Source organism: Lagenorhynchus albirostris, chromosome 8 (assembly GCF_949774975.1).
Source record: "Lagenorhynchus albirostris chromosome 8, mLagAlb1.1, whole genome shotgun sequence".
Lineage (NCBI taxonomy): Eukaryota > Metazoa > Chordata > Mammalia > Artiodactyla > Delphinidae > Lagenorhynchus > Lagenorhynchus albirostris.
In genome coordinates, this window is record NC_083102.1 from 48,900,297 (window position 1) to 48,922,739 (window position 22,443).

The 22,443-nt window shown below is 37.5% G+C and overlaps 1 protein-coding gene across 2 annotated transcripts in view; it reads left to right on the forward strand.

Annotated features, from left to right (window-relative positions):
• SKAP2 (src kinase associated phosphoprotein 2) overlaps positions 1-22,443 on the forward strand; it is a 155,005-nt gene that overhangs the window by 118,909 nt on the left and 13,653 nt on the right. For both annotated transcript variants that reach the window (XM_060156968.1, XM_060156969.1), the window contains exons 10-11: positions 13,508-13,585; positions 19,533-19,645. In XM_060156968.1, coding sequence (XP_060012951.1) covers positions 13,508-13,585; positions 19,533-19,645 — 191 coding nt within the window. The remainder of the gene's footprint in view (positions 1-13,507; positions 13,586-19,532; positions 19,646-22,443) is intronic.

A 22,443-nucleotide genomic window follows, 5' to 3' on the forward strand; every position in this document is an offset into this window, starting at 1 on the left:
ATTAGTCTTGGAGTTCAGACACTGCCTGGACTCTAGGCTCCTAAGGTGACAGGGATTTGTCTTTCCAGAATGGATAAGGTTATTCCATCTGCTACCCTGGGACGCTGTTGCGTGAGACCTTAAAAAAGTAAGATCTGGTTTGTCCACCATGTACATTGAAAATACCCTGGCTCTTATACACAAGAGCAGACATTTCGTTTATGTTGGCCTTATGTTTGCAATCTCAATAAGAGACACTTTGCAAATGAGAGTTCATCCATACTGTTAGGGGCCCAAAACAGAGCAAGTGTGTTGTTTTTTTAAGCTCAAATTTTTATTCTTATGTACTTTGAAGAACATCAAGTAGTGTTTGGCAGGAATGAACATCGAGAGCTCCATCAGATGAACTTTGTGTGCCTAACCTCCCCTTCTTTCCCCTACAGGTTCTACCTTGCTTCTTTTGGCAACTCCTCTCTATAGAAATATTCTAGTTTTAGAAGATCTCTCATTTTCTAGGCCCTGTAACATATTTTATCATAAATTTGTGTGTCAAAAAAATACCTCCCACCTTAGAATTGAAAATGCTTTAGAAACATAATTCTGAAAGTCTATGTATAGTCCCTCATAGGTAGGTGGACATTTGTATTTTGAGAATGCCATTCTTTTATACTATGTAAAGTGTTTTTAATTTGCTGCATTTTTCATGTCTTATCGTAGTCAGATCTAGTGAGGAGCTATAGCTGTTTTATTCAGGATTAATCAATCTTCTTGGGCTCCTGGCTAGGACAGAAGCTGCTCTCAGCTCTGCTTGCTTCAGGGCTTGGCCTTATTCTGTTTTCTCATCATATTCAGTCTCTGAGAGGGAGGTGATGGGAGATGATTTTTCCATTTGCAAGCTGCCTTCCAACTGAAAGAAAGATGGAGGGGGCAAAAGCCAAGCTTTTCACTTTCTGTGGCCATTACAAACATGACTCTTCTCCTCTTTTTCAGCAGTGTACACTATTTTTCAAGGGAACTATTTTTTTTTTTTTTAGACTGTCAGAGTTAGCCAAGTTATTTTGTCATTGAAGAGTGTTAAAAGTAAGAATATATGTCTATATGACATCGTGAATATTAACTTTCTCATAAGTTGAATGTTATGGTAATATGTTAAAGTGCTGTTTAATTAACAAATAAGTGATCTATGCAAAGTCTTACATAGAATGAGAAGAAAAAGTGTAGTGCGGGCTTCCCTGGTGGCGCAGTGGTTGAGAGTCCGCCTGCCAATGCGGGGGACACAGGTTCGTGCCCCGGTCCGGGAAGATCCCACGTGCCGTGGAGCAGCTGGGCCCGTGAGCCATGGCCGCTGAGCCTGCGCGTCCGGAGCCTGTGCTCCGCAGCGGGACAGGCCACAACAGTGAGAGGCCCGCGTACAGCCAAAAAAAAAAAAAAAAAAAAAAAGTGTAGTGCTTCTGAACTTGGGCTCTGGAGGAAGACTGCCTGGATTCAAATGCTGACACTACTTCTTATAGCTGTGTTATGCTGAGCAAGTTACTTAAATGTTTCTATGCCTGTGTTTTTGCATCTGAAAATGGGAATAACAGCAATACCTTCCTCATAGGGTTTTGAGGATTGAGTAAGATTTCACTGTATAGTGTCATGGCTAGCATGGTGCTTGGCACACAGTACATTCTTAGATTATCATGATAATCACTGTTGTTAAAAATCTTGTGTGCACTGGACATTCAACTTTTTCATTCTCACAATAATTATCTAAAGTAAATTTTGTATTTCTGTTTTCCAGATTGAAAATTGAGGCTCAGAGAGTTTAATTAGCTTGTCTAAGTTTATACAGCTGGTGAAGGAGGATAATGTGAACTTCAGGAATATGAATTTTATTTGCATTTCTATAGTTCCATTGTATCTTTTGGGATTAATATGGGATTAATTTCTGATTCCATTATGATTGATTTTATTAATTATATTATTATTTAGTATTATTTAGGGAAGTATGCCTATATTTAGAAGTTTAAAAGGCAAGTGATATTTGAAGACAAAGGACGGGGGGATTGAGAGTGACTCTCTTCCCACCCTCTCAGCTCCTTATGTCTGGGACACACAGAGCCAGGGATCAGGATAGTTAGGGGTTTTTTTAGTATTTAGCAACAAGGAATATTCAACTAAGAGTAACTGACCCTGAGAATGTGGAGAGGGCAGAAAAGCAATAAACAGTCATTACCATTGCCTCTTTTTCTTTCTACTATTTGATATAGTTTAAGTGTGGAAGTAGCATATTAAAAAATGAGTGAGACTGAAGGACATAGGAAATAAATAGGGAAACTGCTGCTATACCCAGATTTAATTGTGGAAAAAATTAGACAAAAGCAGTTGTCATCTTAGAATCCATCATAGCCAGTGAGGAAAAAACCGGCCTCTGCCAGAGATGTTTGCCTAGACTTTAGGAAGGCAGATTTCAGAAAACTCAGAGAAAGAATAGGCACAATGTATGGTGTTACAGACAAGTGTTTTAAAATGCCATTTAATATCACAGGATGTCAATGGGAAGAAAAAGGGAGAGAAACTAAAATATATCATTGTGGTAGAATCTATCCAATGAATGTAACTTTTTAAGAGACATATATTAGCCATTGAAATGGCCAAATAACCAAAGAAAATATGAAAATAGCTGAAATTTATAAATTATGCTAAAGACAATAAAAGGTATATAATTGCTCTCTGGTTTTGTTTGTTTTTGAAATTATTAGGGGCAGTAATTCAAAGAAAACAATTTAGTTTTTATTTTATTTGCTCCCTTCTGTCAAGAATTATCCTCCAACTGCTAAGATTGGTCAGAGGTAACAGAAGCCCAGCATGGGCAAAGAGATTCTAATAGAATACCCAGCTAACCGAAATCTGTTTAGTTTTTATTCAACACATGTTCATGGAAAACAGTTTTTTGTTCTAGCCCCCCCATGTTAGGCTGCTGTAATGTAAATATACCCTTGGGGAGTTCACACTTGGAGGCAAGTAGACTAGTAGACAAATATTTATAATACTCTGTACTAACTAAGGCTGTGAGAACAGAAAGGGGGGAGTGGCCAGCTGCCTGGAGGGATTTGGGAAAAGCATCCTAAGTTGGGGGACATTTGAGCCCTGTCTTCAGGATGAGTAGAATTTAATTTGTCTTCTGACCCAGATAAGACTCTGAAGTGGACTCCAGAGAAACTGCTAAAATAAGGTGTCCAAGAGAGCCTTTTATGCCACAAAGAAGATGAAATAATGATTCTAGAGTAGAACCCAACATGGCTTCAAGGAAATGACAGACATATAACAAAGACAATACCTTCAGTGAGGCATTTGGCCAGAATTCTTATGAAATATTTATGGATATAAAGACCATTAGATAACTGACTCTACAACAGTGCCCAAAGGGTGTTGACCAATTGATTTTGTGACCACCTTAGGGCTTAATTCTCAGAATTGTCATACTGCCATGTTCATGAATGCCTTGGGTAGATATATACAGGCTATGCTCTCAATAGACCAAAATCGTGGGTCAAATCTAACAGGATGAAGTATGATAGAATATCACACTTGCCCCAAAAATCTAGTTGCCCAAGTATGAGAAAGGAAAGACTTTGCCCCACAGAAAATGGGAAGGACACGGGATTTTGGTCAACAGCTTAATATGAGTCAACAGTAATTTGAGTCAATCCTCAGACTGTGTGTTTTGGGAGTATAAAAGAATTATCAAGCAGTGCTCTGGGTTAGCAGGATAACAGGTTTTTCATGTTGTGGATCAACAATATTTAGATTTTTAATTAAAACTACCCTAGAGGGCTTCCCTGGTGGCGCAGTGGTTGAGAGTCCGCCTGCCAATGCAGGGGACACGGGTTCGTGCCCCAGTTCAGGAAGATCCCACATGCAGCGGAGCGGCTAGGCCCGTGAGCCATGGCTGCGGGGCCTGTGCTCTGCAACAGGAGAGGCAACAGCAGTGAGAGGCCCGCCTGCGTACCACACACACAGAAAAAACAAAAAACTACCCTAGAAAGTGCAGGGCAGCAATTCTTACACTTTTTAATCCCAGGAGGTCTTTTCTGTTTGTCTGGGTTTTTTGTTTGTTTGTTGTGGTGGTGGTTTTTTTTGTTTCTTGGCTCTCCCGCACGGCCTGTGGCATCTTAGTTCCCTGACCAGAGATCGAACCCAGGCCCTCTGCAATCAGGAGGCCTTTTCAGTCTTAAGAATTATTGAGGACTCCGAGTTATTGAGGACTCTTTTGTTTATGTGGGTTATGCCTCTTAATACTTAGTGTGTTAGAAATTAAAACTGAGAAATATTAAAAATATTAATTAATTTAAAAGTCATATGATAAGCCCACTACATGTGAACATAAATAACATTGTTTTTGGAAAAATAGATATATTTTCCCAAAATATGAGTGAGGAGTGGCAGATCTCTTGAATGTGTATCTTAATAGGAGACATTTAGACTCTCATATCTGCTTCTGCCTTTACTCTGTTGTTATATGTTGTTTAATTTAAGTATAGTCAGCATGTGAAGAAAATCCAGCCTCATACAGATATGTACTAATAGGAAAAGGAAGTATTTTAATAAGCCTTGCAGGTAATGGTGGGTATTCTTCTTTGATACTGTACCCAAACTTGACAAGTGTTCGTTAAAGGCTAGTTGCAATGTGGAGTCCAAAACCATATCAGTGAACTTTCCACACAGTATTACAGCAAAATTCAGGAGACCGTCTTGTACTTTGAATGGATGTTTTACCCATGCGTGCTTTTGTAACATCATGCATTGGTCAGTTGGAAAATATTGGTTCATTACATTATGCAGAACTTCTAAATATTGACACAGTTATGGTACAATTAAAACATCACATTCATTAATATCACCACTGATCTCATTAGAAAAGTCCTTAAATGCTGAAGAGTTATCAAGCTTATATCCTAAGATGTAAGTTTCTAAAATTCTAATTTTTGCTTGAAAGCTCAAATTTTATCATGGGCAATAAATGTCAGTTGTTTTTGTTAAAATAACAAGTTCACTTAATTCATTTTTGAGAAAATGTCTGCCAGATTCTTAAGTCTGAGTAACCATAGCCTGTCAGTCATTCTTTCAAGTAAAAATGGTGTTCCATGAAAAAAGCAGCTAGTTCAGTTTACCACTCAATCTCCCACACACCTGGAGCTGCGGTGGCTATGTTTTATACATTCTTCTGATTTTGTCTCACAGCATATTAAAGAGACAGGTATTCAAGATTGATTAAATGAAAATAATAATTTGTCGTCAAGGACACTCTTAGGTAAAACTGGCTTGTTTGTTGTTAATGCTACTGCAGGGCAGTGAAGAATACAGTGACAGTTTGGTGCCACTGTGTTAGTTTACGTTGAAGTGTCAGCAGTTTACCCGTCATTGCTCTGCAGCATCAGTGCAAATGTTAACACAATGAAAAAGGCAAATATCTTAATTTTATTATGAAAATAGTTTTGACTTCATAGACCCTCTATGCCCCAAAAGAGTCTTGGAAACCACTGCTGGTATAAGGGATTATAGAACCAATAAGTCAAATGGGTGATGGTTCCTCTTAGAGGGACCTGTGATTTTTCTTTCTTGGACTCTTGAAAATGAGGTTAAGGTGCACTGCACATGAAGAGGTTGAGTGTATTTGCATAAGCAGGCATCAGAAACAGAGTCAAAGCCTGTAACAAATGAGCTCTGCATTCGTAGATCTGCCTTTTTCCTAAGGCTATGGTAGACAGTTCCTTATAAAACAGCCATGTTACAATTAAATGATCTTATCACCAACTTATGTATATTAGATAGTATTTTTTACAGAATGAAACTTAAACTAAAATCTAAGTTAAGATGAAATATTTTACTTTCTAAAAATGGGATGGATTCAAAACAGTTTATAATGAAATACATATACATTTGAGATATTATTATTAAAAATGAGAATAAAGAAAAACCAGAAACTGAATAAGGGTTGTCTAGAAGGAGATGTTAATAGTGTTTATGGATAGGTCTTCTGTGACTGAAAATGTTTTTTCTTTTTTTGCTTATCTCTATTTTCTGGCTTCTAGCAATGAACAGATACTGCTTTTGTAACAAGAATAATAAGAAAAAAGTTCAATTTAAATTAAAAAAAGACTTACATGTAGCAAAGTATAATTGTACCAGAAATCCAGAGCCAGGTAGAGGTTACTATAACTGAGAAATAATTTAATTTGGATGTAAATTTTAATATTACAGAATTTATTATACACTTTAATTAAAAAGCTGAGAATTTGAGCTTTGTGAAATAGTTAGAAGAATGTCATATTATAGCATACACCGACTAGAATACACTGGGACAAGGTGGAGTCGCATTTCATAATTTCCCCATGTCTAGTATTCTATAGGAGTGGGATCATTTGCAGACTCACAGTTACTTCTGACTGATGGAATCTGGCCTAGTAAAACCTTATTTTTAACCTATGTGCTTTCTTTGCCTGCCATCGTTGCCTGTAGATGAACAAGTGTATGTAAGACTGCTCCTGCTACTTAATAGAGAAGTACATCTAGAGCAGCAGGAATGTCTGCAGTGCGTGTTGCATAGAAGGCAGTGCAGGGAGAGAAGAGCAGGGTGGAAGTGCCATGACCTTGGTCCAGTCATCCAACACCCCAGTTCAGTTCCCCTTTAATGAAAGAAGGAAGTTGAACTGGATGATAGCTAAGGTGTCTTTCCCTTCTAAGATTTCTCCCAATTCTGTCAAATGAGATCCTTGCTTGAATTTGAGTTTTTTCCCAACATCCCAACCATGATGTTAACAAGTTTAATGTCTGTGAACAATCATTATTTTTGCATTTTCATGTTTGTGTATAAATTATGAATTTTAATATTATAGTACAGAAATTCACTGTGCTCTAAAGGCATTTATTTTAGCAGTGATAACCTTTTCGTATTAAACCCTATAAGAATAGAATGTCCAGGTTGAAAATTAGCTTCTATGATTGTACAACTATTGCTTATTTTATTGCCTTTTATATCACATTAACCTTCTCGGTTGCTTAATTAATAAGTTGTTGCAAAACACCCAGCTCCTCAGGTAGTGAACTTGATACTGCATGCTAATTGTGCTTTTTTTTTCCCCCTTGAGAAATCTGATTATCTCATTGTCCTCTCCAAATCCTGTTCAAAGTGCTATGGGATAGACGTTATTCTTTCTGCTTTACAGAGAAGACACAGAATTAGAAACAGTGTCGAGGTTGCATGAGTAACTAGACCTTTAACAGTAGGACTCAGTTTGCCTAATTTCCAGGAGAGTAAACATGACTGCCATTTCAGGCATCTTTATCTTTCTTTTCATTTTGAAGTTAGCATAATACTAAAAGGCACATGCTTATATCTTTATAAAAATATATCTTTTATTGCTATAAACTATATGTCAGGCTATTAAATAGATAGAAGAAACCTTTAGAAGTGCCGTATTTTAAGTTCCCAGTAGTCCAGGATTTATAGGCCCTTAAGGAGCTCACTTGTCTTCATTGTCATAATTTTGAATTCCCTCACCCATATCCCTTCGACTTTACTCTTCCACTTCTCTAACCCTTCCACCAGCTTCAGAGCTTGCCCCAGGTGTTGAGAGAGAAGAGGAGGTGAGGTTCCATTTGTATAAATCCTCCCTGTGTTTCTGCCTCTTTTTCATCTTACTGCTAGGACTAGCTGGAGGTGTCTTCAGTTCCCCATCCCATCTGTTCCATCTCCTCCTACTCAGGGGCATCTTGCTTGCAACTCCCTGGAGCCTGAACCCTTGATGAAATGTGCAGGAAAGCCTGAACCCTTGATGAAATGTGCAGGAGAGCCTGTTGTTCTGAAATGTAGGTGAACCTCTTTCAGATCTTTGTGTGTAGAAAGGCTCCTCTTTACCATCTCCATTTAGCTGTGTTTTCCTTATTGAAATAAAGTGAGAAGGTAAAGCTGACTGGCCTCAGAAATAAATCTGTTTTCAATTATGAGTTGCATTAGAGACCTTTACAAACTATCAAATACTGTGTGCTGGCTTTAGGGGCAGTTGAATGTGTAGAACATTAAAGGTGGGGAAGGAGGATGGAGAAGAGAAAGGAGAAGATGCACATTTGGGACAGCCAGACGTGAAATTCTGTTTCTAAATCGTCGCTGAAAGGATTGCTTAACCTAAGATGTACCTCAAATACAGTGCTATGGTAGGATAGAACCTACCCACTTATGTGAAAATGTTTTCCAAGTCCACAAACAGCCAATATTCACGAGAAATTTTAGCAAAAACTGTATCTATAAACCGAAAATCAAGGAAATGGCACCATGGCTTAGAGCTGGGGCTTCAGTGAAAGATGTGAAAGTTTAAATCCCAGCTCTTGTTCTAACTGGCTGTGTGAACCTGGACAAATTATTCAAGCTCTGTAAATGTCACTTTTGCATCCATAAAGAGGAAAAAAGAGTTCCTATTATTACCTCTTAGAATTGTTAATGAGGATTTAGTTACATAATGGATATAAATGCATATAGTGTGAACATTGAAGCAACACATATTAATGTTTCTTGAGATAAATATATAGTCTCATAATCAGATGAAGCCTGGGCAGGTAGAGATCTAAACCCAAGATTTATTTCAGAGCATAACTTTTGATTCTGTGTTTTATTCTTTTTAAAATTACATTGTAATTCAGGAGAGCTGTTTTCTGAAGATGTTTAGTGAGAAAGGTAATCATCGTGTGAGTCAAGGATTTTCTTGTGTTGTCGTCCTCTTCTCCCTGGAAGACATGATAATATCAGTCCTCAGCCATGATGTGAACATCACACATCCTGTTTTGGTGCTAACAAATTGTCTTTAGCCTTTTCCAAGCAATGTCAGCTGCACATGTCAGTTGCTTATCACTTTTGTTTTTTCGGTTATTTATCCTTAAAAAAGAATGTTAGTAAGTCAGAAATAGCCATTTTGTAAAAACTGCATAGCTAGACAGATCTTTGATCCTTATTAGGGTAATAATCCATCTGTTATGGAACTGGATCAATTTGTAAATTAAATTGATTAATCTAGCAGCGAAAAAGAAAGGTCTTGACTTTTCCTACAGGAAGCATTTCCTCAAATGGTAGTCATTCTAAAAAAATCTGGGAAGACTCAATTTTCTGCTATTCTTTTTCTCTTTGCTCAACTCAGCAAAAAGGCTTAATATGTATCCAAAAAAGAGTGAAAGTAGAATTCAAGCTTTTAGATTCTCTAGGGTCTGGTTATTCCTGGAGGTCTCATATTTTTGACAGGGTTTAATGTTAAAAACCTTTCAATGACTATAAGAACATTTTTAATACTCATTGGTTAGTTTAGTAAATGTATAACTATGCTTGAGTTATCTTCTGCAATTAGTTCACTTTATTGTTATTTTCATCTTGTTATGATCAAAAAAAAAAAAATCTCCCGGTGATTCTCCTAACAATGTGTGAATGGAATAATAACTTCACATGTTGAAGAGTTTTGTGCTGCAGCTGAGAGGCATGTAAATACAAGCTGCTTGTTTGCAAGAAGCTTCCAGATTTGCAATATGATTGCTATGGAAACCACATAATGAAAACCTTATAACCATCTGTATGGTTTGATGGATTTTATTGCATAGCTGAGCTGTTTTTGTTTACTGTTATTAAAATGTTGAATGGAATATATTAACCCACACATACTGACTATTTGAGGTATTAATTAGTATCGTATAATGACATCATGCCTCAACCCCCAAATAAAATATGTTTAATAATAAACCTAAATAAAACAACATCTGTATGTTTCTAATATATTGTGAAGGTGATTATTGCCTAGAATTTTGGTCACTTGTCCTTATATATTTTTTGAATGATGTGGAGAGGTTTGCTCTGTTAGTAAATGAATGTAGTAGTAGGATTTATTTTCATGATTTTGGAATCCGTTTGTTCACTTAGTATTTATTGAACATCTCCCTTGTACCAGAGTCTATTCAAGATTCAGGCTGAGTTCTTTTCTTCCTAAGATTAAAAAAGCACACACCAGATTTGATTTTGTTGTCTTTTATATGGAAGCTGTTTGTACCGTTAGCCCAAGATAAAATGGGTTGTTTTACTGTTAAGAAAAAATTGATATTTGAAACACAGAAGGCTTTGACCTAAAGATAGAAGTTCTAGGTTTGCAAAGGAGAAAGGAAGTGTTTTTAATGAGCATCTTATCCTCTAAAATACTTCTTATTAAGCATCTCACATGGATTTCAATTTGGATACTTCACAGTAAATATTTTTAATATCATTCTGATAGTTTAAGAATACATTGTGCATATAATAGGTACTTAAATTTTAATAAAATAATAAATTCTTAGTAATAAATTCTAAATTCATTGACAACTTTGCCAAGAATGGAGTTTTTCCCACTTAATTCTTGTAATTATTATTATTTTTTTTTTTGCGGTACGTGGGCCTCTCACTGTTGTGGCCTCTCCCGTTGCGGAGCACAGGCTCCAGACGCGCAGGCCCAGCGGCCATGGCTCACGGGCCCAGCCGCTCCGCGGCGTGTGGGATCTTCCCGGACCGGGGCACGAACCCGTGTCCCCTGCATCGGCAGGCGGACTCTCAACCACTGCGCCACCAGGGAAGCCCCTCTTGTAATTATTAATAGTTTTTATGATATCTTGACACTGACTTTGGGTGGTGAGAGTAAATCCCATAGTGTCTTCTTAAGAGCCAGGAATAGTGCTTTCTGTATTAATGTGGTTAAAGCTTTTGACTTCAGGACAAGCGCCCTTAACTAGTTTTGAATTTACTTCTTACTATTGAATTTGTGACCAAATTGGAAGAGAGGGAGTGCTGGGGAAAGAGAAAGTATGAAAAGTAAAGAAAGCTCTCTCCTTCACCTCAAAAGAAATTAATGATTTGTAAAATGAGTAGCTTGGACTAAATGATGGTAAATGTCCCTAATACCTTTAAAATCTGTATGAAAACACCCTATTGACCCATTTATGATAACTAGTCCTTGAGGTTTAACATAAGTGAGATAATTGTTGAGGAGAAAAGAGACAGCATTTAGTATTAGACTTTTTATTAGGTCTTCTATGTATTCTTTACTATTTGACTGAACTATATTAAATCGCCAATATTATGTTTAGCTTAATGTGTATAAAGTGCCAATGATTTCCAGCTGTTCCTTATATTGGAGCTTTCATTCTTTTGTTTGAATTGAGTTACAAAAATTTGAAACAGTTATAATTATCTTGTAAGTACAGTAACTCTCAAGCTTGATTTAAATGCTAGTTTTTATTAATCACCACTTTAAAATTTGCATGGGACTTCTAAATTTACACCTGCATTCTTGACCTGTCTACCAAGCTTTGCAGTTGCCCCTGGACATTTCCTCTGGGTTGCCCCACCAGTATATTAAATGTCCCATGTCAGAAACACAACCCCTTGAGTAGCTTATCTTGCTATTCTCTTTTTAGTAATGATGTTCCCATTTCTCAGTTAACTAAGATCAAAACCTGAGTCATCCTTGGTTGCTCATTCTTTTCCCGTAGCCCTCCACATCCAGTCAGGCAAAGTTTGTCTATTCTAGTTCCTTTCCCTCTCATAACCATCTCCGTTCCATTTCCTCTGCCCCTTCAGTTCAGGACTGACTTCCCTTTAGCTAGACTAGGAATGGTCTCTCTCCCCACACCCCTCATCTAGGCTGTCTGGGACAATGGGATGTGACAGCCATTCCTCAAGCAGTTTCAGTCCTGCCCTTCCTCGCCTCAGAAATTTGGGGGGACTCTTATTCCTCACCAAACATGTAAAAGTCTGAAGTCCACAGCAGGATGTTCACGGCTCTTCAACAGTTTGCCCAAATGACTAGCATTATCTCCCATCCTGCTCTTATTCTACAAGAACAGCCTCTGCCTTTATTATTATTATTTTTTTTGATAAAAATGGACCATTTTTAAAGTCTTTATTGAATTCATTACAATATTGCTTCTGGTATTTTTCTATGTTTTGGTTTTTTGGCTGTGAGGCATGTGGGATCTTAGCTCTCCGACCAGGGATTGAACCAGCACCCCCTGCATTGGAAGGTGAAGTTTTAACCACTGGACCGCCAGGGAAGTCCCAAGAGAACCACATTCTTTAGCCAAAATGAATATGCTCATGCCTTGCTCTTTTGTTCATGCCTTCCCTTGTCTGGAAATTTCCTCCTTCCCATCTCTCCTTATTCAGATTCTCTCCATCCCTCAGAGCCTTTATGGTATTGCCCCAGTTGGGTGGTTTCTCCTCTGCACTCCTTCAGTACCTTGTACCTCACAGGTCAGGTTTTATGCCCCTTATCCCACTTTCCTTTAGGTTCTGTCTTCTGTCCCCTCTAGGCTGTAACTTCCTGAAGGCAGAAGCTTCCTACTACCCTTGCCTTTCTGGTAGAACCTCTCTCTCTTACAGGTAGTTAATGCTCAATGAAGATTCATGAGTTGAATTATTTAATAGTCATAATGACTGTATTTGTTTTATTTGCATATTTTTCTTTAAAGTTTTTGATTTTCTTGGAATTACGATTCTTTTTGATCCCAGTTTTTCCTTGACGTGCCATTTTGTTCGTATGTCCTGCCTTAAATATTTCTAAATTGTATATTAATCCTTAGGTGGGGCAAGTGGTCATGTAGTAAGTATTTCTTTGATGTAAAAGGATTAACTAGCCTATTGACTCTGTTTAAAAACCCTTCTTGTTTAATCTCATCATTTTTCTTCCTATAACTTGGGAAAGGAGTGTGATGGGAGAGTGTAGAAATAACATGAAGATATATATGAACATATGCAGGATAAAGAACATGGATTTTGTCATCATAAACCTAAGTTTGAATAGCAAACATTGGAAGTTTCTTTATCTTTTTGAGTCTCAGTTTATTTCTCTGTAAAAGGAGGATTTAAAATGGTTTACCTATGAAGTCTTAACATCTGCTGTAGTGTATGACACATAGTAGTTCCTCAGTGTAATTTGGGGGGGTCTTACCTTGAAGGGTGAGGATGCTTCTAGTATCTTCCTGTGATGATCAATTGAGAAAACATGAAGTATCTGATGCTCAGTAAATGACTTCTAGGTTAACTGTATTTTATATCACACATTTTCTCTTTGCTCTGCTGTTGTTTCAGGGACCATGATTTTATCTGTGGTACTCATGCCAAGTATAATGTGGTCAATCCGTATAATGCCGGGTGTCATCTTACTGCATTTTTAGGGCTTTTCTGGATTTAAGATTATTCCAGATGAGTTTCTGTGAATATTTAAAACAAAATATGTGAAACATTAGTACATACCTTAAATTTTATCAAGCCAACTGGTCAGGTTGCTATTTAGAAATAGGTAGAGGTTTCTTTGTTCAGCTTTAGATTATTGAAAAGGGGATGTGAATGTTGAGTGCTTTCATTCTTTGAAAAGGAATATTTATGTGTTATACACTTTTAGTTTTGCTCTTAAGATGGGGTGAGTACTGTGTCTTTCTCCCTGAGGAAAGCCTTCAGTGTCCCATTTATGTTGTTTATTTACAGAAGAGGAAGAGAATGGAGCTCCGGTGAAAGTGGAGGGGCAAAGGAAGATGAGTCAGGACAGTGTTCACCACACCACAGGTAATGAGTTGTGCAGCTTTCTGGGAAAGCTTATGTTGGTTTTGTTCACTTTCCTTTTCGTCACTTTCTTACTGCTCTAAAGATGTGTCCTCATCTCCCCGAGGTTGTCTCCTTGGGTCTGGACCTCTTATGGCTGATAAGCTTCTTAGACCCATTTAGGATGCATGAAAACCACTTGAGAAGGATTTATAAAGTAAGCCAATTTATACAAGGTATTCCTTTCTGAATTACTTTGTAACGACTCAATTAGCTTTCATTTCTGCGCAAAGGAGATTTAGTTGCATAAATTAGCTTATCATCATTGAGGAAGTGTCACTGCTAAAGGACAGTTTATAGATACAACATGCAGTTGCTGTCAAACCTATAAGAATGTAATATAGACATCTGTGTATACTTTGTGCTTGAGCAGAACAGACTTCTGCCATTCAGAGACTAACAGGGGACAACAAGTTGCCCAGGGGACTGGCAATGTAGACATCTCTGAAAAGGTCAACTTGACACAGGCTCTGACAATCGACCCACAGCTCTGTCTTCTTTGATAAAAATCAGATAAACTTAAGACCGCTAATTGATCTGCAGCCTGTTTAAATGTTGGCCATGCATATCTTCATTGCATATGATTAACACAGAAAGCAAATGAATTGGGTAAGAAATGCCAGAGTCCAGTGACAGCAGCTTAAAAATGGGAAAAGGACAGTGGTGGCCTGGAAGGCTAGGAAGGATATTCCCCTTATCCCTTTCCACTTGGCACGTGGCCCCAGGTACTAATTATGACTAAGACTGGAAAAATAATTGCACGTGCTGTGTACGGAATCACATGATAAAGGCAACTTCTCTTGCTTCTTGTTATTTCCAAATAGCAGGAGATAAACCCTATCTGTAGTGCAAGCATGAGGTTAGTTTTGATAAACCAGCAATTATTTTACACAGAAAGAAGAGAAGGACTGCCTTCTTATCAGGACTTTACACCTCTTCATAGCCACATGTCAGCTGGGGCAAGGTCTGCCATATCATCCCATGTTCTGCAAAGAGCTATAGTTGGGGGTCACCTCCCCTCTCTGATATGTCCATACATCACTCTTTCAAGCTGTCAGGGGCAGGGTGGTCAAGCAGTGTGTGTTCAGGAAGTAGGCTTCCCGAATCCTTCCTACTGTGGCATGTAGAAAGGAAACAGAGGCCTGATTTCCGGACCTGGACAGGAAAGCAGGAGCAGGTTGCTGCAAAAGGTTTGGGTTTGCTTTTTTCAGAAGGGAAGTGAGGAACAAGTCATTAGATGCAGCTATAAACACCAAGGCTGAGCAAAGCCTTGAGGACAATGTTCACTGGCAGTTTTAAGTACATAACGTTTTGTTATTATCATAAAGCTTCTGCCAAAAGCATGTCGTTTTCTTTTTTTTGTAATTTCTGTGCAGGTATAGAAGGTGGACACATACAAATCTTCTTTCCACAAATATTAGTGTTTTGGCTTAAAACAATTATGTTTTTCCAAAACCCTTTTAAAGTAAGTGTCTCCCAAATTTTTGCCTTTGAGGGAAGGAAGGACAAATCAGGTTTTCCTCAAAGGAATGCAATAAGGAGATCTACCTTTTCATGCAATTGCTATAAAGCACTGCAATAATTCTTATCTTTAGTGACATGAAATTCTTTTCAAGCAACAGTTTTAATGCTTTTGCATACCAGTGACCTTTGCTCTCCCCAGGCTGTCAAAGATGTAACATTAGAAGTTTGTTTGCTGTGCAGGGCAGTGAGTTGACAAGGGTATTACTATCTTGCTGAGCTTCACATGATGTGAACTTCTAACCTTACTCAAGAATGTTATATTTTTCACGTTGACTGATTTTACTAAAGGAAAAATTCTTTTTTCAGACTACTCTAATGTAAAATATATAAGCAGAAACAAAATTAAGCATGTATTTCTTACAAGTTATTTCATGTTTAAGCTTACGTAGCTTGCATATAAAAAATAAAGATTCCATTTGATTTTTTTGAACATTATACAATATACTTACCTTTCTAAAATAGTTTTTACACCTATAACATTACTCAAGGAGAGATTCTCCATTATCTTATTATTGTATTTTACCCATTGTCATCATGTTTTAAAAATCTTTTCATTTTTGCAAAAGTCAATATCTCCAATGTTTAGCTTGTACTTTCATAATAATTCTGTTTTTCTTGCTCAGTGATCTGTTTTTGCATGTTTAACTTACAAGAGCAAATACATTGTTTAAATCTTTCACAAGCCAGCTAATTTAGAATGTTATTTTCTTTGTTTCTTTACCTTCTTTTTTAACCATATATGCTTCTTAGGACAAGAAACATAATGAGATGATTTTTTTTTGATAATTTTGAAAACATGGATCACGGTGTGGATAGAATAGGAAAATTAATTCATATAATAAAGACAACTAAACCGATTTAATTTGTATTCAGAATGTAAGCTTATTGGTGGTTTATGACATTATGCTCCATCCCATTTTTTTTGTTGTTGTTGTTTTTAAAAAACACATCTCACAGGGATTATTTTTTCAGTGTATAAATGAACAGTGTTAACTTCTGTGAACCCACAGTGCTTCCAAGGATATCGATGCATATTTTTTTGTGTATGTTTAGACACACTTAAAATTTAGAAAAGTAAACCAGAGGAGCTTGCTGCTCTCTGAGGAACAAGATAATTCTTAATTTTTATGTCTGGAATTCATTTTAAGAATTTTGACATTACTTTCCGAAGGAGACTAAGGCTAATGAGCATAGACTGCCAGGTTTTCTCCCCCATTGAGATTCTTCTACATCAGGGGTCTCTAACCCCTGGGGGCCGCGGACCGGTACCGGTCCGCAGCTTGTTAGGAACCGGGCCGCACAGCAGGAGGTGAGCGGTGGGCGAGCAAGCGAAGCTTCATGTGCCCCTCCCCATCGCTCGTGTTACCGCCTGAACCATTCCCACGATCCCCCCCACCCCGCGCTCCACCACCCCCCGTCCGTGGAAAAATTGTCCTCCATGAAACCGGTCCCTGGTGCCAAAAAGTTTGGGGACCGCTGTTCTACATCATAACTAATATTGCATGCTGAAATAGAATAGTCAATTTGTGTGTACAGGTAGGTAGCCATGTGACATAAACAACTTACTATTCTTTAACAGGGCTCACATATGGGACACAGGAATGAGGTTGGTCTTTGGGTAACATCATCATCAAGATTGCAGAAAGCACAGTAGAAAATGCATCTTGTTCCCAGGACTGCCAGATCACTAGCTCTGTTGACTTTTTACAGCAGTGAGATTTAATGAAATGCCCATGATGCACATCTAGGGAGAGATGCATCTTGCACACGGTTGGGGTCTCTCTTCCCCTCCTGTGCTCCTGTAACTCCCATTAGTGTTAATGGGAGTTTCACTAAGCGCATCGAGGAGAGGAGAGACCCCCAAAGTGATAAGGATTATGTGTTAGAAATCACCATATACTTTCCTCTTCCTTCTTCCCTCTCCCCTGCGTTTGAAAATCTACTGAGTGAAAAACTATTGTGAGAGAATCTGAAAAAGGAAAGAGCAGGCAGAGGCTGAACAGCTGCAGAACCCACTGGGATGCTTCAGCTAAGCCAAAACTTCTCTAGTTTTTAACCCAGCTTTTCTTTCTTCAGCCTTTTAGGATCAAGCCTAAGGCTGAGCAGCATGGGGAACACACAGGAGCCTCGACTGGGGAAACCAGCTATTTAGATCCTTTTACCTCCTGGCCAGTGACTATGGGGGAGGGCCTTGCGTGTGAAATGATGTCATCCTCTCTTTGCTCTAATTCCTTGACTTTTAAACTGACACTGATGGACTGCATGGGGCACAACATTTGACCCAGTTAGCAGTTGATTTAATCTGACTAGAATGTTTCAACTTCTAAATCCCTATTTGTCTAAATAAGTGGTTTTTAAAGGAAATCATTCACTTCATTATTAAGTAATTTTTTTCTTAGAAAAATTTGACAATGTTTGGAGAAATCTGTCCAGCCAGAGTGCCCTCTAGTGTCCATTCATAGAATTTCCATAATATATGCTTTGAGGGGAAAATGTAATGAAGGGTGGCCACAAGCATTGTTAGTTCTTGGTTGGATTCCCAGGCTTGTGTACATCCCTGCTAGCTTCTGTGATGAGTGTTCAAATGCTAGAGCGGAAAAGTCAATAAGGTGTCTGTCTCTCTGTCTCCCTCCCTCCTTCTATCCCTCCTTTCCCCCGTCCCCCCTCTTTTTTTGAGTTCTTAGAAAACAAGCAGAAAAACTTTAATAGGAGGATTGTCCTTGTTTATTTTCTTAAAAGTATAATGGAAAAGTTGCGTCTTACTTCTTAAATAGTCAGACTCCATATTATTCAGATTTTCTTTTTGGCTTTAAAAAAATGTTTCAGATACTAAAGAGAATTTTTAAAATTTCGAATAAACCTAACACTTTGAGTAAATCACAAGCTATGTGTAATAAGATGAACGCCCTCCTGACACGCTAATGTGACCGGTTGTGTTAGAACTGCCAAGGAGCCTGCTGTTTGAGAGCCATATAACAAAACTAAGATGACAACCCTGATCCAGCATGTGTCTCCACAGTTATCCCCTCAGAATTCAAAGATGACATTCCAATGATGGAAGTTGTCAGCACGTGTATGTTCTGCCTGGTTAGTGAATACAGGGACATCTTATTGATATTGCTTGCATTCTTTTTGCATTAACTCATCAAAACTCAATTATCATGAAATTAAAAACAGGAAACAGTTCTCAGTGTAACAAAAGAGCCAGTGTATTTAACTCTGTGCTGTGTTTCAGGCGACCCACATTGTATAAGTGACAAAGCATTTATTACCCGGTTTATTGTGGTATTATAGAGCGGAGAGCGCTAAATAATCAATCAGTTAATGGTCTGTATGGCAGTTTGAACACATCACATCCATTGTGCTTATGCTGTTAGAAGGATGAGCTGATAACTGCAGTGTATGTTGCATGTTTATTCAGAGCCTAATGTCCTAAACTAGGGCTGACAGAAATCTTGGAAAATGCAGCTTTAGCACTGGCAGTTTCAAAGTTGCTAAAATATTTCAGAAATAACTTTGAGAGGCTTTGGGTACAAAAGTTCCTAATGATAAGAGCTGGAATTATCCTTTAGATTACTTTCATTTTATTCTCTTCCTTTAACCAGCTTTATGCTTTGAAAAAGTTTAAATTTAGGGACTTCCCTGGCGGTCCAGGGGTTAAGACTTCGCCTTCCAATGCAGGGGGTGCAGGTTTGATCCCTGGTCCGGGGAGCTAAGATCCCATATGCCTCGTGACCAGAAAAACAAAACATAAAAAAAGCAGAAGCAATATTGTAACAAATTCAATAAAGACTATAAAATGGTCCATATCAAAAAAAAAATATATATATATATATGCCATTGATGCTTTTTTTTTTTTTGAAGTTTAAATTTCAAAAAGTTTTTTTGTTACCTCGTTTGGTTGTATTTGTACCTTAGCTCCTTTATTATTATTATTTTTATGATGTGTCCTAAATTCTGTACGGTGCTTATTTCACAACGTGTTTATCACATCTCATGGATATTGCTCGTTATACAGGGAGGCTGACTCATCTTCAGAACATGTTGCAAGTGGGCTTAGGTTTGTTATAGAAAAATAAGTGGGAAGTAACTTAGGTGCTGGTTTGAAGAAACATGTTGCAATTACAAGTTTTAGGTAAAAACAAGAAAAGGAGAGAGGAAAGAAAAGACATTCAAAATTAGATCTTTTTGGAAATGGTCCTTAATTAGATGAGAGTAAGAAGTAGGATTCTTGTGTGGATGTTATAAAGTGTTCTTTGAATGAGGACAGAATTTTTTTCGACTGTTTTTTGGTGGTTTGGAGTGGCCCTTTAATTGCTATTTGTTCATTTTTAAGTGAGGGCCCATTACATGAAAGCTCTAACTATTTTCTCTTTCTTCTTCCTAGGAGATAAAAGCACCGATTATGCTAATTTTTACCAGGGTTTGTGGGACTGCACAGGAGCTCTTTCTGATGAATTGTCATTTAAACGTGGTGATGTGATTTACATTCTTAGCAAGGTAAGCAGATACCCCAAAATGACAGCTGTAAAGCATGAATACGAAGCTGCATTTTTATGCATTTGGATCTACAACACTAGGGAAAAAATGCCAATTGGAATTCTTCTAGGTCCTCGTTAACAATTGGGAGTTCACAATAATTATTTTGTCAAGTGAAATATAATCAAATTTTAAACACAATCAGATAACAGGATTCAACTTAACAGTGTGTTTACCTATCACTTCAGCCTTTGGCTCACATCCACACACTGCCTTCTCCAGAAACAATATACTTATGTGAAAGTTAACATTGTAAGGTATTAGGTTATTTATTATGTTTTTCTTTCCTCTTCCTTTTTATTCTTCTGTGTGCTTATTCTGATTTTGTCTGCCATTCACTACTGGTAACACTGTGTTTATAGAACAAGTTTTTCATCTTTATGTAAATACATCGGGTGTTCCGGCAATTTAAAAGCAATACTTTTCTATTCAGACAGGTTTAGGTAATTTTTTTTAAGTTTAACATAATTGTATTTGTAAACATAATAGCAAAGTATATTGCTATGAACTCATCCTTAGATATACAAAATCATTGTTTCTGCCTCTTAAGATACTGGATTATTCAAAATGCTTCTGACCTTAAATCTAAAAGTCAAGATTCTTAATTGATTTTACTTCTAATGACATGCATGAGCTCCTTTAACTTTCATATTTTAACTTTGCCTACTGTAATATGGGGGTTAAAAAATATCTCCCTCAGTCTACTTCATGAGGCCACATTAGAAACAAATGATGTATGGAGACTATTTAAATATAAGTAAAGAAATGTTACATAAATCATAAGTCTAGGAGTTTAATGTGCTTTGTTGATTAGAGAGATATTTTGGAAAGATTATGACTTATTCAGAAAGATAATATGACTTATTAGATACAGAAGAGAATTTGGAAATAAGGTCACTTAATTGAATTTAAACACTAGTTGACTGGTGCATAAAATCATATACAGAAAATCATAGAACATTGGAGTGAGAGATCTTAGGGCTCATCTGTCTATCCTTGGTTTTACAGATAAGGGAATTTGGGTCAAGAAAGTGCCAGAGCCAGTACTTAACAAGGTGTTTTGACTCCCAGATCAGAGCTTTCTGCTCTATTTTTTTCTTATGCCTGTATCTATCTTCCTTCCTTTTTCCCTCTCTTCTTCCCCCCTCCCCCTTCTTTCCTTACTTGTATTTAATTTGTAACTGTCGTAAAGTGCCTAAAATGTGCAGGGGCCCATTCTAGGCACCAGGAATCCAAAAAAAAAAAAAAAAAAAAGAGAGATGTAAGCCCTTGTAGATTGGAGGAAAATAGTAAGTAAATACAGCCAACTGTGATCATTGCTGGTTGAAGTGCCCAAATAAGACTTGTCCCTTATTTCTCAGTCCTCTGCTCGCTAGTGTATTTTTTTTTTAGAAAGATACTTTCAGTTCTTGGAAGCTATAGATAGCCATATCACAACTCTTGGATTAAGCCTGTTACAGAGCATTCAATAGTCCTGTGTTAAAATGACAGCTTTTTGAGTCAGTTACTTAATATAGAAAACAAACTGATTAGTTTCAGTTCTTGAAAAGAAACTTTCTTGGAATCATTCCTCAAATTTACTTAGCTCACAGTTTCTTTCACCAATTTAGCTGCATAAAATTAAATTGTGTGTAAAATTGCATATAAAATTAAAAGGTTGATTAGCTTCCACTTGGAACTTCAGACTATAGGGATAAATGGCACGTAGCCAGTATGTTTGTATGGTAAAATATGACACTTACGAAGCCCATGTGGGTTTGTTCTTGAAGCCTTCTTTATGAATCAAGTTGTCTTTGTTTTTTTGTTTTTCTCAAGTTGTCTTTGTTGCTGAAAGCCTCAGAGTACCAGCCTCTGGGACAGGCTGTGGTGCAAGCAGCGTTCCCATAGGCTTGTCTTATTTCTGCCATTGCCTCAGAAAATCATTTTCTGTGAATATGAAATTGAAAGTACAATCATAGGTGTGTATCATATTTCTAGGATTCTGGGGGAAGTCATTCCTTTTCTCCCAAACCTGTTTTGTTGATGACTGTAATTTTCTATGTGAAGCCTGTCATAGAGCTAAGGGTGGTAATCCACCTCATAGAAAGAATATACTCCTATCTAAAATTTCTAAATGCTGTTATTTGGGTATGGACTGCCTGAAAATACTTCCTTTATCAACCTTTCACAAGGTTTAAATTTCCACCGGCAGCATTTCATGAGAGGCCTTCTAGAGATGGGCATTTTATCTGGAGCTCATTTTGGTTTTTAAAAGAAGAGACAAGGCTTTGTTAGCACATTATCACCATTTGCTGGATGAGTAAATACCCATATTTACCCAGCTGCGGACCTAGTACAATCAACCAGGTTGATCTTAGTGAGGGTGAAAGAAAGACAGTTAGTTTTCTCTTGACGGAATTTGGACAAATTCTGGGCCGTTGATGAGCATCTTGGCTCTTTGTTGTCAGGTTGCTTTGGGGGTCAGGATATATTTATGAAGACTCTTACTTCCCCCCTTGGCTTTGGGTGAGTTCAGATAGGAACCTCTGGTGATTCTTTAATTTTATATTTGCTTGGTCTTACAGTTTTTATAAAAATTTCGGCAAACATAGATCATAAGTTAATATCATAAATTTATTTAATATGTGAATGATGACAGCAGTTTGAATGATGAGTATCATTATAAATTCAGAACTCAAGGCCCTTAGAAGAAGAGAGCAAAGAATTGCTCAAAAGGACTTGTTTCTAGATCAAGGTAGAGCTGATGCTATGTATTGATT